Source organism: Hemicordylus capensis, chromosome 2 (genome assembly GCF_027244095.1).
Source record: "Hemicordylus capensis ecotype Gifberg chromosome 2, rHemCap1.1.pri, whole genome shotgun sequence".
Lineage (NCBI taxonomy): Eukaryota > Metazoa > Chordata > Lepidosauria > Squamata > Cordylidae > Hemicordylus > Hemicordylus capensis.
In genome coordinates, this window is record NC_069658.1 from 330,848,515 (window position 1) to 330,866,056 (window position 17,542).

At 41.6% G+C, this 17,542-nt stretch overlaps 1 protein-coding gene across 8 annotated transcripts in view; it reads right to left on the minus strand.

The window, feature by feature from the left end:
- The window catches only part of NSD1 (nuclear receptor binding SET domain protein 1), a 104,489-nt gene that overhangs the window by 45,706 nt on the left and 41,241 nt on the right, over positions 1 to 17,542 (minus strand). For all 8 annotated transcript variants that reach the window (XM_053294501.1, XM_053294500.1, XM_053294499.1 and 5 more), the window contains exons 6-7: positions 13,602 to 13,723; positions 11,545 to 11,860 (exon numbers count right to left, since the gene is read on the minus strand). In XM_053294501.1, coding sequence (XP_053150476.1) covers positions 11,545 to 11,860; positions 13,602 to 13,723 — 438 coding nt within the window. The remainder of the gene's footprint in view (positions 1 to 11,544; positions 11,861 to 13,601; positions 13,724 to 17,542) is intronic.

Consider the following 17,542-nt stretch of genomic DNA (forward strand, 5'->3'; position numbering starts at 1 on the left):
AAGAGCACCCGAAATGGGGCAAGGAGGTGATTTAAAAGGCTGGCGGGGAAGGGGGAACCTCCACAGACACATACCCCCTGCCCCAAACTGGCCCAGTTGGGTTCAAGGCCAGTTTGGCCTCAAACCAAACCAGGCCAGCCTGTTTTGTGCATACCCCTAAAACTCACTGGGCAGTCCTGCATCCAGCAGCATGTATCTGGCCATTTCCATTAGGGACAGATTCTTTCTTTCTGCAATGCCGTTTTGTTCTGGAGTATATGGCATTGTCATCTGATGTCCACTGCCCTTCTTTTTCAGATATTCTGTTATCTTATTTCCTGTATATTCCCCTCCATTGACCCATCTCAGAATCTGAGGCTTCCTTCCTAACTTATTGCAAACTTTTGCCATATACTCCTTCAGTTTTTCCAGAACTTGGTTCTTTACACTAATTAAATAAGTAAATGTATATCTTGAATAATCATCTATGAAAGTTAACAAGTACAGGAGTACCTCATTATTCATGAGGGTTCTGTTAATCGCCTACAACAGCAGGTAATGAAACAGTGAATAACGAGTCATTGAGCCTATGGGAATTAGGGGGTTTAGGTTCCCAAAGAGTAAAAAATTGTGGGGGAAACAGCCCCAAAACATGTTTAAAAGGTGAAATAAAGTGCCCTACCATGTTCTGTGGCCCTACAGCTATCCAGCAATGCTCCCGCAGAAGTCCAAATTCTTCTATTTTTCTGCTATTTGGGGGGGTGGGTTTAAAACTAAATAAGCCACAAAATGGCTTCTTTTTACAAAATGGCAGCTGGAAAAAATCTCCAAGGTAATGTCTGACCATCTCCAAATTGCAGATACGTGAAATTAGCCTTTTTGTCACACACCCTCCTGCATGTGCTGAGGTCAGGTGTCAATTACCCGACCACAGATACACAAAACAGCAGATAACAAGCCCACATATAGCAATGTGGATAACAAATCCACAAGTCCATCTGTACTTGTTTCCTCTGGATGAATGGATCTGCATAGGCCCACAAATATCAAAGAGGTTGCTGTGTCTCTCTTTCTCTGCACTGAGGAAAGGTGGATTTAATTCCCCTCGCCCTTACCCAGCATGTACACTTGGACTCTACATTACAATGGAGTTATATTTAGCCCTCTGGCTAGAGCTTCCTCCAATCAAAGTATTGCATTGGGATCTCTGTCCCATTCTTCTATGCCATAAATTCAGGAAATTTTAATGTGAGCGTTGCCTTACAATTTTGGCCTCTTCATTTATACAATCCACTTTAAATAGGCAACTCTTTTGCAAAGTCCCTTTCACGAGTAGCTCACTTTTATTTGTGATAAAACAGTGTTTTCCTTTGAATTCCACCTCATAACTTTTCTCTGTAGCATATTTAACTGACACGAAGCTGATCTCAAGTGTGTGGCACAAACAATGCATCCTCAATAGTCACTTTCACTGTTTCTCCTTTTTGCAGTTCGCAGTGTAGCCTTGCAGAATAGGGGTGTGCACGGAACCGCCAACTGCGGTCCAGCACTGGGGTGGGGGGTCGCTTTAAGAGCGGCGGGAGGGTTTACTTACCCCTCCCGCTGCTTTCCCGCTCTGGCGCTGTAATCTTCAGAGTAATTGGGGCGGCAGGATACCTCCCTACCGCCCCTTCCCCAACGTTGCTTGCAAAATCTTCCCCAACGTTGCTTGCAAAGCCTCCCAGCAGTCCTTTGCGTGTGCACATCACAGAAACGAGCGTGCGCTTCATGTCTCTGTGAGGTGCGCGCACGCAAAGGACTGAAGATTACTCTGAAGATTACGGCAAGAGAGCGGGAAAGCGGCGGGAGGGGTAAGTAAACTCTCCTGCCACTCTTAAAGCGACCCCCCACCCCGAACCGAACCACCGAGGTCCTTTTCAATGGCCTCCGGACCGGTCCGGGCCCATCCCTACTGCAGAACCTCTCCCTTCAACATCTGCTTTCCATCTGCTAGAAAAATGGGAACTTTATAATCTGTGTCAAACTTAATAAATATATAAATCTCTCTCTCATCAAATTTCTGGTTGCAACTGAATAAATACAAATTCCAGCATTATTTTTGTAGAACTAGTTCTTAAGTTATTCTTTGTATTAGTAACATATGTTTTATATTTGTCAGACTTATTCTCTTCTTGCTTCCATGCATTTTTCTTTGTATGTTTAGGTGACTCGCTTCTCTTGAAATGTGGTATCACCATTTTAGTTGCAAATTCTTTGTTCTGAGGACATTAAGCTTTCATATGTCTGGGACTCCCACAGACAAAACACTTTTTGTTCTGTTGATACATTTTAAGAGTATTTTCTTCACTTGACTTTGGTTGCTGCCCATTGCCTCTGTGCAAATTAAAGTCTTCCAAGCAGTTTATTACAAACTCCAAATTCAAATCATCTTTGGCTTCCACTACACTTACAATAGGTTCAAAATATTCAGGAAGACTGTTTAATAAGAATTCAATATGAACCATATCAGGTAAAATTACTACCTGTGCTTGCATCTTCCATGAAGTCTCCAAAATCTCATTTACATGCTTAGACAGATCCTCTCCTTCCTTTAATTTCTTATTACACATCTTTATAACTTGATGCACCTTGGAGACAGCTGACTTTCTTTCATACAGTTTCTTCAGAGTCTTCCACATGTCCTTTGCATGCTGTTTATTTCTTAAATGCATCAATATAGAATCACTCACCAATGAAAAAACTATCCTGATGGCTCTCTTATCTGCACTTTCCAGGGCTTGTCTTTCTTCCTCTTCTCTGACAGGGTGTTCTGTGTGTAAGACCCTGCTGATGGGTGCCTGACTGAGCATGTAGAGTGCTGTTCCCTACAGTATTTATTCTGAGAGATTTCACACCCTCTGCTTCAAGAACTTCCCTGAAGATTGTTTTTTCTGCCCTCAATGGCTTTTTACGAGTATCACCATTTTGAAAGACCACAGTTCAAAATCTGGACATTGTAACTTCTCAATCCTCTGTAGCACTTGTCCTGTCTCCATCTTTGAGAAACCTTATTTTCTTATTCAGGCTAATTACTTTCTTCACTAGTCTCAGAGCTCTGGGCCCATAACTCTGTTGAGGGGTATAAGGAGAAACATTAAAACCCTCACACAACAGGGTATGCTCTGGTGGTAAAGAAGTTTAGCCCAAGAGAGATTATCTGAAGACATTAGGTTGAGTTCAAAAAATAAAGATTAATTAAGAAACTAAACATCACATACTAAGAGAGAGGCATTCAATAACATTTATGAACAGGCACTAGTCTTCAACAACAACAGAACAGCTTTTACTGATGCTAACTGACCAAGACAGACCTATTAACTCATCATGCCTCTAGTGGCCAGAAGAGGTTACTGTGGTGCCAAAAGCAATGCTTTATAATTCTCAATTCTAGCAACAACTAGGGTGGAGGTTGAAGGAAAGTGGCACTGTCAATCAGGGGCCACTACAACACTAGTTAAAAGTGGCTCAAGCTTAGCTTCTGATGGCTCTGGGTGGGTGGGGGAGATAAACATAAGTATTTTAAAGGGAAGTATGAAGCTTTAAAGTAGCTACTTGAGGAAGCCTCCTTTCTGAGCTCTTCTCCAGGGAGGCCAGGGAGGTCTTGAGTAGTTTAAAGGAACCAGCAAGTCCCAAACACTAGCTGATTGGCAGTCCTTGACTTCCATGCCCCTTACTTCCTACTGAAATGGCACCAGCTGCTTCTACTCTCCATTTCTGCATAGCAGCTGGCCTTGTATCCTGCTTCTATCCCTCCTTCATATGATCTCTGTTGCAGGGCTGGGTGCCCGACTGAGCATGTAGAGTGCTGTTCCCGACAGTATTTATTCTGAGAGATTTCACACCCTCTGCTTCAAGAACTTCCCTGAAGATTGCTTTTTCTGCCCTCAATGGTTCCTTCTTTTGCCCAGTTGTCACATTCTAAAAAAGCCTTGCTTTGGAACTCTCAACTTTCATTGAGCTTTCATTGAGCATGCTCAGAGTTCACACGTACTCTCCTGAATAAGGTGAAGCCAAAATGCTATTTTAAAACCCTCAGATTTTAGAACAGCCCTGTGTGTTTTTATGTAATATTTAAGAAATGTCTATGTCACTCAGTATTGTTCACTCTCACCGGCAGCATCTTTCCAGGGTCTCAAGCAGAGGAGGTCCTTTCTGTCATCTGTTATCTGACTTTCACTGGAGGTGCCAGGGACTGAACCTTGGACCTTCAGCATACTCATGCACAACTTTTTAAAAAAAATTAATCTAGCTAACTATTTGTTCTTCCAGGGAGGTTTCAAATATCCTCACCCTTCCTGTACAAAGACGATGACAACAACATTCCCTAATATTACCTCCCAGTTCTCTTTTTTCTTTTCCTATCCCAGCACCTTTACACCCTTGACACAATTGTATAAAGTGTATATAATATATGCACTTCAAAGCTACACGTTCAGTACAACAGCAAATGTGTAGCATGACAACATGATTGTAGATCAGACATCTGCGTGGAATACTGCAATAATATGCAAGCTTTTCAGACCCAGGATCCATCTTGAAGCCCAACCTGCAAAATGAGACCCATAAGTAAGCTTATGAGATCACCTGACAGAGTGAGCGTGTGTGTGTCCCCTATGAACTTTACAATGTCTGGACCAATATGAACCAAGTTGGGTATAGTTGTAAGGACACATAGGAACACCTCAACAGCGTAGTTTGTGATGTCATCCACCTCAATTCAAGATGGCAGACATAAATGTTTGAGGTGCAAGTGGCTAGCTTATGAACCGCCTAACCGATGTGAAGCAAATTTGCTACAGCTGTAGGGACACATAGGGACAGTTCAAAGACGTAGTTTGTAATGAATTCATCACCTCTGATTCAAGACGGCAGATACATGAACATTTAAGGTGCAAGTGGGCTAAACTTGTGGACCAAATTGGTGAAGTTGTAGTGAGTGACACCTTAAAAGGGACATCTTAACGGCAAAGTTTGTGATCATGTCATCCACCCAAATTCAAGATGGCGGATGTGAGAATGTCTGAGGCGCAAGTGGGAACTGATTTGGACCAAATTTGGTAGAGTTGTAGGGAACTCACAACGGCGCAGTTTGTGATGATGTAATCCACACTGATTCAAGATGGCAGATGTGTGAACATTTGAGGCACAAGAGGGATAACTTGTGAAACCCCTAACCAATTTGAACCAAACTTGCTACAGCTGTAGGGACACCTCAAGGGCATAGTTTGTGATGATGTTATCCCTCCAATTCAAAATGGTACATGTGTGAACACTTAAGTCTGAAATGGTCTAACTTGTGAGAATAGTAATTATCAATTAAGATTATAGAGCAAGGAAAGTTCTTACCAGTTCTTACCAGAACAGGTTATTATTATTTTGTATGTATATCCATCATATAGCATCTGTTTTGAAAACAGAAAGTCCCAGGTTCAATCCCTGGTATCTCCAAGTAGGGCTGGGAGATACCCATCATAAACCCATCAGGAGAGCTTCCACCAGTCACTACAGTAATGGTTTTAAATGACCCCATTGTCTGACGTGGTATAAGGCAGTTTCCTATGTACATATGCATTCATTTTCTGAAGCAAAATTCTGATGAAAAATCAAGTTATTATAAAACACAATTCCATCCAACAAGCTGCTGTTTCTGAGCTTTATTCTCCATACTGGTTTGAAGATAGGTCGAGATTTTTGTCCCCTCTAATTTTTTTCATCAGTTAGTGGAATGAGTTTTGTTCTGGGCGGCAGTATCAAGGCAGTGTGCGCACATGTGCATTACTATGTGCCACTATAGATACTGTGCACACACACACACGTGTGCACATACATCATAAATAAGGAAAGAAGTGTATTTTACTATTTTATTCTAATTTATTACAAAGTATAATAAAAACAAGGCAACACAAACATATACTTTTGTGTATAAACAAACATTGGAAGTGATAATACTTCAATATTCAAATTAGTATGGTAGAAATAGTATTATCATACTGCAGATTTTTACTGCCCCTGTCATTCAAAAACTCTCTCTCTTCTATCCTTATCATTCTTCCAGTAGTTATATATTTTGTCAAAGTCTATTCCACCACTTGAAATGTGAAATTTAATCCCCATCAGCATGTCCAACTGCTTTTCCATCCGTTTGTTGTGTGAGTTGGCTTGGATGTTGTTCATAAAGCTGAAACCACGCTCACAATCAGCACCTGAAGCCTGAAAGGTTGCACAGATATCCACCAGTTGAGAAATTACACTGTACTCTTCAGAATTTTGCAAAGTAAAAGTCACAATGTCCTGGAAATTTTTCAGCCAATTTGTTCCACTTATCTGTGTAACTATGTATTTGTATTCATGGTATTGGTTTAGAATGAACTCCTCTCCCATCATGGTGTTTTTGGCAGAAGAATGTGCTTGACCAAGGTCTAAGATATCTCTGTATTTGTCCATTAGCTTGCCAATGTTCTCAGTGCCAAACTCATAGCTGATTTGCTGTGATGAAAGAGCGAGTAAGTCAAATGCTGACGATTCTTTCAATTCATTTTCAGGAAACCTTTTGGCCAGATGGTCACACAGCAGAGATATGAACTGGAGAATAGCCCCACCACTAAATTGTTCTTCTCCTGTATTTGATGCAATAAGTTTTTTAACATTCTCACTCGAAAACACTGTTTCCCCAAGATATTGTGCTCTCATCTTATGGATTTTGCTAACTGTATAGCTTCCACTGTTGTTAGAGAACTTTTCTGGAAAAATTTAGACATCTCAGCTAATTCACATAAGACATCATTCAGTGCAGCAAGAGTGATATGATGACTGGGATCAGAGAGCTTTATCAGGCAGTGATTTGCAGATGGACCATTTTCTGAGACTTCATGTTCCAAATGTGTAACAGAAGTCTCATAATTGCACACTAAGGCATATCCAGCAAAATGTCTGGAAAGCCACATCACCTCATGCAGATATTTAAATAATACTCTCTCATTTTCAGCAACTTTTGCCATTTCCTCAAACTGTCCTTTTTGAACTGTGGATCTGCCGAAAATTGAATAAATGACCCTGAACAGTGCTTCTATTAGTTTTCCCCACATGTCAACTAATCCAAGATCTTCATGATGAGCCACACAGTGCTGTTCTACTAAATGTGGAATGCACTGCTTCAGTTTTGTGGCAACACCATTGTTTCCCTCTAGCATAACAGAAGTGCCGTCTGAAGTAAACACCACCATTTCCATCCTTTCCAGCCTATTCAGAGTGTAAAAATATTTTACAGCAGCTGTAATAGCATCCACATTACAAGCAGTCAGGTTGACAATCCCACGAAATACTGTCTGGTGCACTATAGCAGACATTGCACCTCTGAATTTGAAGTACAATATAAGCTTCTTGGTAACAGAAATATCTGTGCTTTCATCAATAATGAGGGTATGATAGGAAGATTCACGAATACCTGACATGACTCTGCATGTACAACAGCACTGATTGATTTTTTTTTTAAACCCTCAAAAGCATATTTTTTGTTGCACCAGCTCACTAGAATCTGCATATACTTTCCAATGTGATCACTTATAGTTTGCACAGAGTTCATGGAGGTGTCCATCTGTACTGCAAGCAAAACATTGTCAATAAAGAGTTTAATTTCTTCTGGTTTTGAATGTTGTCTTTCCATCAGTTCCATTTTCTCCTCTCTTCCAAGTCTTGGTTTGTGATAGCAGGTTTTTCAAGCTAGATGCATCAAAATTCCTGCTCCTAAGGATATGTACAGCAGATTCATGACTTTTGGTCGATAAGCGCCTCTTCAGGTAGTCCAGCTTCCACCACTCTTCCCATTTCTTGCCAGTAGATAGGTCACTGGATATTTGGGCTTCAGCACATATTTTGCAAACCAAGCCTGTATCATCATTGTGCTGGAATATTTTCCTCAGATTTACATGAACTTTGCCTTTAGATTTGTGGAATTCTGTTTCTACTGTTTCATCTGGCCACTTTGCTTTGAATGAGAAACAGAATTGCTTAGGTTCTGGCCCTTTGCTAGATGATGCCGTTGACTTGGGTATAGGCATGGCTGTTAAAAAAGATAAAGTTGTGTTAAAAGTCATCATCAATTCCCCCACAGGAAAAGAAGAGGATAATGTTAACAACGTTAACATATTTGGTTTTTGTATTAGAAGCAGCTGACCAATTGCCTCTGTCTGTTTTCTGTTTTAATGGCAATTGGTGGTTAAAAGTGGCCTATAAAATAAACATTATTTTGTATTAAATAATGAAATTATAATAAATTTAATAGATTTTGTAAATGAAATAAAACAATAAAATAAATAAATAACTCCTTGTTGTCTAAGTTTTATTTAAATTTGAATTCATCCATACTTTCTTGCTCTTATCCTGTAAAGGCAGTAGGCTTCCTATTCCTTCCAAATATCCTAGAGATTGGTGCTAACACATGCCTTGGATTAATCAAACTAGCTGTTTTACTTTGGGGACAGGGAATCATTTAATTGTTTAATCTTTCCAATGTTAACCACTTTCAGAACTTTTTATTGGAAAGGGGTATATAAATAATAGTAATAGTAATGTCACACAAGCACAGAGCAAGAACTAAAATGCATACACACTGGAAATTATGACAATATTTAAAATACTAAAAAAATTTCTTGCATGAAAGGCACATTAAAACCAAATATAACAATTAAAATATTAACCAAAACTGTCAAATATGCAGCAGGATGGTGCTAGAACCAGCAGAAAGCAACACCAAATTCTCCATGATGTGTATTGGAGATGAGAGCTGGTCTTGTGGTAGCAAGCACGACTTGTCCCCTTAGCTAAGCATGGTCCACTCTGGTTGTATTTGAATGGTAGACTACATGTGAGCACTGTAAGATATCTCCTTAGGAGATGGAGCTGCTTTGGGAAGAGCATCTAGGTTCCAATTTCCCTCTTTGGCATTTCCAGGATAGGGCTGAGAGACTCCTGCCTGCAACCTTAGAGAAGCTGCTGCCAGTCTGTGTAGACAATACCGAGCTAGGTAGACCAATGGTCTGACTCAGTATATGGCAGCTTCCTATGTTCTTATGTTTTGTGTGCTACAGCAGATCAAGGAGTAAAACATTTTGTAACCTGTTCTAGAATCACTGTTGGATTGCACACAATTTAAAAAAAAAATAATTTGTTATAACTTTTAAAAATACAAAAATATAAAAAATAAAACAAATGATGAAGTATTGTGGGGTGGGAAGTTATTGTGGGGGGGTCCGTGGGCTTGAGGGAAATTTCCTTAAGATTTTTTAAAAGCACATCTCTTTTAAAAATATGAACTAATTCAGCTAATATTCAACTAATATTGAACTAACAAGTCAACTTTTCAAAAATATACATTCTCTCTGGAGGGGAAAGCAAAATTCTGTAGTCTTTCCACGGCATCACACCACCAGCAGCATCCAATACTTAATTTATTATTTATAAATAAATGTATAATTATTATAAACAATTTATTAGCAGAACTCCTACCTCAGCCTTTTGGAGTTCTTTGAGAGGGTTTGAAAAGGCACTCAAGTCATGTCAGTCAAGAATGGTTCAGAAAGATTCAGCAGCCGCAATGAATGAACTGCTCTCTGCCACGCGGTCCTTCTTCCGTTACTAGTCCTCTGCCCAGCTGTTTCCCCCTCAAGTCTCTTGCCCCGCAGTCTCGCAAGGCCGCCACCAGCAGATTGCCATCAGCTTTTTGGAACCAGCCTTTGTCTGTGTGTTGTGCTTTGTCCTTTTACACTTTAGTTAACCCCCCCAACAGCTCGAATTGCCACTGTTGGCTCTTCCCGCTCCTCCTGCAGCAGGGAACCCCCGTGAATACAGCACACGCATGTGCCCTGGCCCCTGCCATTAGCAAAGCACAGGCACCTGCCATCATATATATGTAGTAGGGCTCTTGCTGCGTCCAGAGTGGGGGAAACGGCTCTCACACTTGCAGGGAGGAGCTGATTTCCCTGATCTTGCTGCAGCAAGAGCCCATGCGGCGGTGGCAGTGGCGAACAGACGGCAGGGGGGAGGCAGCGCCGGGGCGGCGGGGGAGCAGCCGCCCTTTCAAGTGAAGCTGCAGAACAAAGCAACAAACAATACAGGGACATAGAATCAATTGGTACCTTTAAAAAAAAAAAGCCGAAGGCAGCAATTTAACAATATTAATCATTAGAATTCTAAAATACACGACACTTAGTAAATTAATCTCCCCACAATGGTGCTTTCTGCATATCTTCATGAGTGTGTAAAACATTACTTCAGTAAGTGAGCTTCACCACGTGTAAGAGTTCAATGTAATCCCTCATTTTTACCCAACTGTCATGTGGATGTCTTTTCCCGAAACTCAAAGAACGTCAGAACACAGGAGGCAATTGTTCTGCTGTTGGGTTCTGAGTATAAGCAGCAGGCATTTTATCAGCCACAGCAATTAAGGCAGGCACACTATAACAAAGAGCAACTACAGCTTGAATTGCTACATTGACTCTTCCCGCTCCTCCTGCAGCAGGGAGCCTCTGTGAAAACTGCAGGCACACCTCTGCCCTGGCCCCTGCCATTAGCAAAGCACAGGTGCCTGCCATTGTAGTAGGGCTCTTGCTGTATCCAGAGCAAGGGAAACAGCTCTCTCGCTTGCAAGAGGGAGCCAAATTCCCTGATCTTGCTGCAGCAAGAGCCCACGCAACAGTAACTGGCAGCAGCAGCAACCAGGTGGGGGGGGGAGTGGCAGCAGGATGGACAGCTGCTGCCTGCGGGGAAGGCGGTAGCAAAAACGGCGGCAGCAAAAGTGCGGCAAACAAGAATGCACAGCTGCTTGGAATCGTTGCGCACGAGGGTTAGATTTTGTCTGCACCCGTGCAGGCACATAGCTTAGAGGAAACACTGGGTTTGACCATTACTCGCAACAAAATAATTAGCAGCATATTTTAGAATGCAAGAAAAGCTGGGGCAAGAGGAACTACGTGCTCTGGATTTGGCCTTTTGTGTCTATACTTGTCTGTCTCAAAATTTTACAGTAATGTTTGGAGACTTATGTGGATGAAAGGGCAGGAGTAAAATGCCTTCAATAAATAAAATATTCTCTATTTTAAATACCCTATCTCACTTTCGGACATATCTTGGCAAGTGAGCATATTGGTCCCTCAAATCCTGCGCCTGCTCAAATAATATTTCACCTCCCAAACTGGCCTACGTGATTTTAAAAAGAGGGGCGTGCCAAGAGTTCACTGATGTCTCCAGGATAACATTCACATACACCACAACTATGAATACATGGAGCATCTATGAAGGCAGATAATGCTGGTGTATTCTTGGAAGAATTTGGAGCATGTCCATATGAATGATGTTCAAAAGTATGGTTGATATATTTGAATATACATATGCACAAAAAAGAAATACAACTGCATGTGATTCACATCAGGACTGGATACAGGGCAGACCTATATTAGAAATACCATGCATTATATACAGTCAAAAACCAGCACTACTTTCTAACAGAGATGCAAATAATATTTGTCTTACCTGATTTCACTACCTGTTCTTCTCCTTGTAAAGGTAAAGGAGAAGCAGCAGAAGCAGCAGCAGCAGCAGCAGCAGCAGCAGCTTCCAACGCATTTGGTGAAGACAGTGTCAAAACTGGCATTTCAGATCTTGGCTCCATGGAATGGGAGTCAGGTTCATCCAACAGAGAACGCTCAGCTTCAAGGACTGGAGGTGACTCTTTAGATGAAGAAGCAAGTGAATCTGTATCCGAAGACTTCTTTTCTAGAGGTTTACTTTGACCTTCATTGTCAGTGTTACAATCCTGTTTGATTTCAGACTTCTCTAGAGCACTCGCCTATTAGCAGCCATAGACAGATAGAAAAGACTTAAGATACTGCTCAAACCCATGCAGTCAAGGAGTGCTAATGCAGAGTACAGCCATTCAAGGATAGAGAGCTACATTTCTGAAGCAGGTGAAAATCAGGGGAAGTCAAATTAGTCTACATAGTTTTCAACTGTTTAAATATAAAGGGGGGGAGAGGGAGGAAGGCACTGGTGATTGCCTGGGCGGGTTTCTTGTCATGATGGCTTCATGTCATGAAGTGAGTTTCATTAGACGTTATTGGGGATCAGGGAAATCATGAGGATGGATGCTGGTTTTGATGGCAAGAATTTCACTTCTCCAGGGTACATGGGTTTTGGGTGTGTCGAATGAACACCCATCTCACAGGATTAACGAATACCGCAACAGCGTACTGGGATATCCTGCAGGGTGCATCTCTGTCCTCATAGCATGTGCTGGATGGCATTAATCTCAACTGGCTCCAGGAAACATACTTACGTGTACAGCTGTTTTAGATGAGCACCGGCTGCCACCCATGAGGAGGGCAGGGATGCCCAGAGTGTGTCTGTCCCACAAGCACTGCAGGATACCCGGAAATGCTAATGGGACATTCTTTGATTGTGTGAGGGGGTATTCATCTGAATCACCCCTCTACGTGCACTCAGTGGGGTTTTGGAGTGCATGCGGAGGGATGATTCAGATGAACACCTCTCTCACGTGATTAAAGGATGCCCTGAGGGAGTGTCAGGGCAGGCACACTCTTGGAATGTTCCCAGTCTCATTGTGTGTCCTGGGCAGTGTTCATCTGAACCGGCTTGTGGAAAAGAAAATTTCTTCAGGTGTTGAAAAACAAGGTATATTACTACTTTATTACCATTTACTGGTTACTTACTCCAAACTGTTCCCGCCCCCCGTCCCTCAAAGTGTACACAAAGTAGGAAACATTGGGGGAAATGTGAAACAAAACCAAAACCAAAACCCCCCACCACCCTCCAATAGTTTATTTGAGATATGGCCAAACACACTTTCATTTTCCAATTCAAATCACCACAGGCTTCTCTCTGGAATGAACCCTAAACATCATGTGCTCAAGACAGGTGTGCAAACTCTGTCATAACTCTTAATTATTTTCTGGCTCCTGTTCACTTTCTCCAAATCCTACCCATCTAGTGCAAACAATCAAGAACCAAACTGCAAGAATCTGCCAGGGACCTTTGCTTTTTTTATTGCCACTCTGTTCTGAGATGAATTGAGGGTTAGGAGATGAACGCTGAGCTGTTTTTGGCTTTTAAAAATACTGCCTCCATAATGGCTTGGGCGCATAAAGCCTCTGTATGTCATTTATTAAAACATTTACAGCCAACCCCACTCCATCCCAAATAATGGAGCTGCTCAAGGTGGCTAATAATTATAAAGACAATTATAAACAAGGAAAAAGAATCAACAAATCAAGAGTCGAGCACAGTGTTGTGTGCATACACAGGGGCTTTTCAGCCCCCTCTTACATTTGCAGCCCCTTGATAAACAATCTCCTGGGTCATTCAATGTGATGCAGGGGGTTGTAGCCAGAGGGGGGGATAGACTCTCCTCACCCTTTGTGCATACACATAGGTTTTACTGGATTCAGATCCTAGTTTTTGAAAACATCCATTATTATTTTTTTGTAAAAATCCTGCTTAGATGTCCTTCCCTCCCCCCCCCCCATTCTTCAGAAGTGTCAGTCTCAATTCAATTGTGCAGTGGTTACACCCACCTTCCGAACTGGTTCCTGGCTCTTCTTTTTCTTCTTAGGTGCAAAAATGTGATCATATTCTTCTGCATATTCTAAAAGCCGCTTACTTGGCTTTCTAAGGCGTTTCTTCTCTGAATGTGCTCCTGAGAAAAAGGAGAAACAGCTTCACGATTAGTCTTCTGAGAAGTGCAAAAGGCTTGGGATGGAACCCGCCATTAAGATTTAGTTGTGCTGATGGGTTCTTGGACTATTTTCCAGTGCTCCTAATGAGAAATGCCCACAAGATTTTGAGGAGTACAGTTCTGGTGCTTTATTATCTTTTATCAATCATCTCTCACCATATTGATTCAAAAGCAATCTTCCTTCTTGACTGCATGTGAAACTTTTCCCTGAAATATTTTGCATCTCTCATTCTTCAATAGCAGTCCACACAGGGTCCCACCTCATACAAGTTCTACAACCCCTCCCCATCACCAAGGGGTATCATCCATATCTTCCCAATAGCTGCTCAACACTGGAGAGCTGCAGCAACTGCCACCAGCATCTTGTCCCCAGTGCCAGTATCTTCTGCTGGACTGCCTGTCTGGGAACTCTTGGGAACCCTATCTTTAAACACAAAAGTCTGGCACAGTGAATTGTCCCTCAGATGATTTAGCAGTGTCACATATAAGTCAAGCAGGCAGACCACACCACCGATAACAGCATGGGGGGCCACAGTTGTAAGAGTCTGGAACATTGGCTCTAGCAGGAATTAAAACATACTGTATCTGCACTTGCCTTTGCACTTACAAAGCCATATAGATTCCCACCTGGGGCACTCTTCCAGACAAACATCAATGCTACTGAAGAAGTGAATACCCCACTCCCTGTATTTTACTGTTTGGGTACTGGTCATTTTTGTTACTGGTTTGTTTTTTTTAATCCAGCTATTCTTTAACCTAATCTCAAACTGGGATGTACAAATGAGCCCACAGCAAGTATCTTGCTGTTATGTTTTTGTTTTCTCTCTCCTCTTTTTAAAGCCTTGGGGATTTTTTTTAACCAGTTCTTGGAGTTATGGATAAAATGTTGAAAAACAGAATGCATCAGTTTATATACAAAAAAGAAGATTGGATCACCATAACAAATCTGTATGACAATAGATCTGAAAGAAAGCTGCTACTACTGAGATAAAACAGTCATGTGTCCAGAGAAAAGGCTTAGATTAGAATTCCCTTTCCTATTCAGCACTGTAGCTAGAATGTACTTAAAAACAAATAAATAATGTGGAACACAATGTTATAATCTGAGAGAAAATGGTTAGTACCACTGATCTTAAACCCTGGGAAGGAAGACTTCCTTCTCAGCCACAAACACTGGATGGCATTTGGCAAGTTATCATTTTAAACTTCAGTTACTCATCTGTAAACTGGGAAAACTAATGATCTCCGAGATGGACAGCAACATGATACAAGCAAAGATGGTACAAGAGCTTCCTTTTCTGCCTTTGCATTACCCTTTATGCTAAGAAGGCACAAGAACTATCAGGGGAAGATGCCAAAGAGGCATTTACAATCTCACTGAAGCTAGTCAGAAGCAGAGGTGCTCTTACCCCTGGACTTTGGGGTCAAAGTCCAGGGCCCTCACACCCCCTGCCTCCCCCAAATCCTCTTTAGTCTGTTCTGGGTAGTGTGGTTTGTGCCCTCAAGAATCTAAATGTTAAAAAATGATGCTTAACTTGCAGCAGGGGTGGAGGGCTCCAAAGGCCTTTAGGTCCAGGCTCTAAAATTACCTAGGTGCACCTCTGGTCAGAAGCCAAGGGCACTCTACCCCCAGCATCATCCTCACTCAGCCACAGCAACATGGCTAGGAAAGATCAAGTCACTCAGGCTAAGGGAGCTGGCTGCCCCAATCATAAGGCTGTTGGAGTTATGCAAAAAATGGCCACCTTTGCTCTGGATGTAGTAATGTAATGTCACCATTATCTTGATACCAACATAACATCTTTTTGTTTATTTATGTTTGTTTATTTAAAAATTTAATATACCACCCAATCCACAGACTCAGGGCGGTGTACAAAGCAAGAACAGCATCCAAGATTTTTTATTTTATTTTAAAGATTTTAAAAGGCAAATGCCTTACAGAAAAGAAATGTCTTCAATAAGGTCTTAAAGGCTAAAAGGGAGGAGGCAGACCAAATTTGGAGGGGAAGAGAATCCCAAAGTGAAGGAGCAGCAACAGAGAAAGCCCTTCCATGGGCCCTAGTACCATGGACCTCTCTGAGACCAGGGATCGAACCAAGGGCAACCTGAGAACATCTCACAGGACAGGACGGGACCGGCCAGGAGAGGCGATCCTGAAGGTAAGCAGGTGCTAAGCCCTGAAGGGTTTTAAAGGCGAGAACCAGCACTGTGAATTGGACCCCGAAACAAATGAGTAGCCAGTGCAGCGACCGCAAGAGAGGTGTCACACTGTCAATCTTCTAGAGCCCATAAGCAGGAAGGCCGCCACATTCTGGACTAACTGAAGCTTCTGGGTCATCTTCAAAGGCAACCCCAGCTGGAGCACATTACAGTAATCCAAACCAGAGATGATGAAGGAATGAGTTACTGTTGCCAGGGCCTGTCAGTCGAGAGAGGGCCGCAACTGGCAGACCAGCCGAAGCTGGGCAAAGGCACCTCTGGCCACGGCCTCCACCTGCTGTTCAAGCAGGAGCCACAAGTCCAAGAGGACCCTCAAGCCGTGGACCACCTCCACCTCCTTCAGGGGCAGCGCAGCCCTATTCAGGGAGAGACTCAGACTCAGCAATTAGCCAGATCATATGCTGCTGCTGTTTTATTGTATGTCTTATAGGGTTTTAAGAGGTGTGTCATTCCAATTTTGGAATTTTAAAAATTATTTCTTGACATCAGAGTCATAGTGACTTCTTGAATTCTGTTTTTATAATTGCTATTTTGTTATGGCTTATGCCCAAGACAAATAAACTTGAGTCAAACCTAGGATGACAAGACTGTGAAAGACACTCTGCATGCTACAGGCACAAAATATACATTATTAATTAAATGGATTTTTAAAAGAAGCTGCTAAGAAAAGGAGAAGCGGCCATGGCAATGTTATTTTTGCAATCCTGGCATCCATTATATCTTGGACCTTATGTATTTGACTGGGAAGAAACAGTGATGAGCAGTATTGAAACTACTTTTGTTGGCAAACAATTACTGTTTTAACTATTAGCAATAACAATTACTTGTCTCCAATTGGAAAATAACAATAACTTCACTCCTCAAATCTACAGCATAGGAATAATAATAATTACCTTAAAGAACTGTTCCAAGATATACTGAGATAGTATAGATAAAATATTTGGAACACTAAAGTAGTACTATATATATGCTATGCATTATTGTTATTTTCCTAACTGCTGGTGCTTTTGCATCTCTTGTTTCCCTTCCTTTTTTGTTTTGCTCAATTAAAAATCCAACCTTCTCTGGGAATTCACATTAGGAATGGGATATTCAAAACAGTGATTGACCTCAAAAATCTTGAATCTAAATCCAGAAAGTACATAGCTGGGTTCTTCATAAGCTTTGTACCAGCATACATGCAGGTGGAAGGTAGCTAATTATTTTCTAACAAACCCAAAGTTTATCTGAGTGAGCTATGCATCAATATATGAATGTGCTACGCAATACCACTGCACCTTGCTAAAAAAGGCATCAGCAACATAAAGCCTAACCATGGGTGATTGTTAAGAGAGAAGCTGCTGACAAGTGAAAGCAACAGGCAAGAATATAGGAAGTCCTTCTGGACAATGCATAAGAGGAGACCTCATGCAGCCAGAGGCCTTTATTATTATTATTATTATTATTATTATTATTATTATTATTATTATTAAAATTCAGTTTCTATACCGCCCTTCCAAAAATGGCTCAGGGTGGTTTACACAGAGAAATAATAAATAAATAAGATGGATCCCTGTCCCC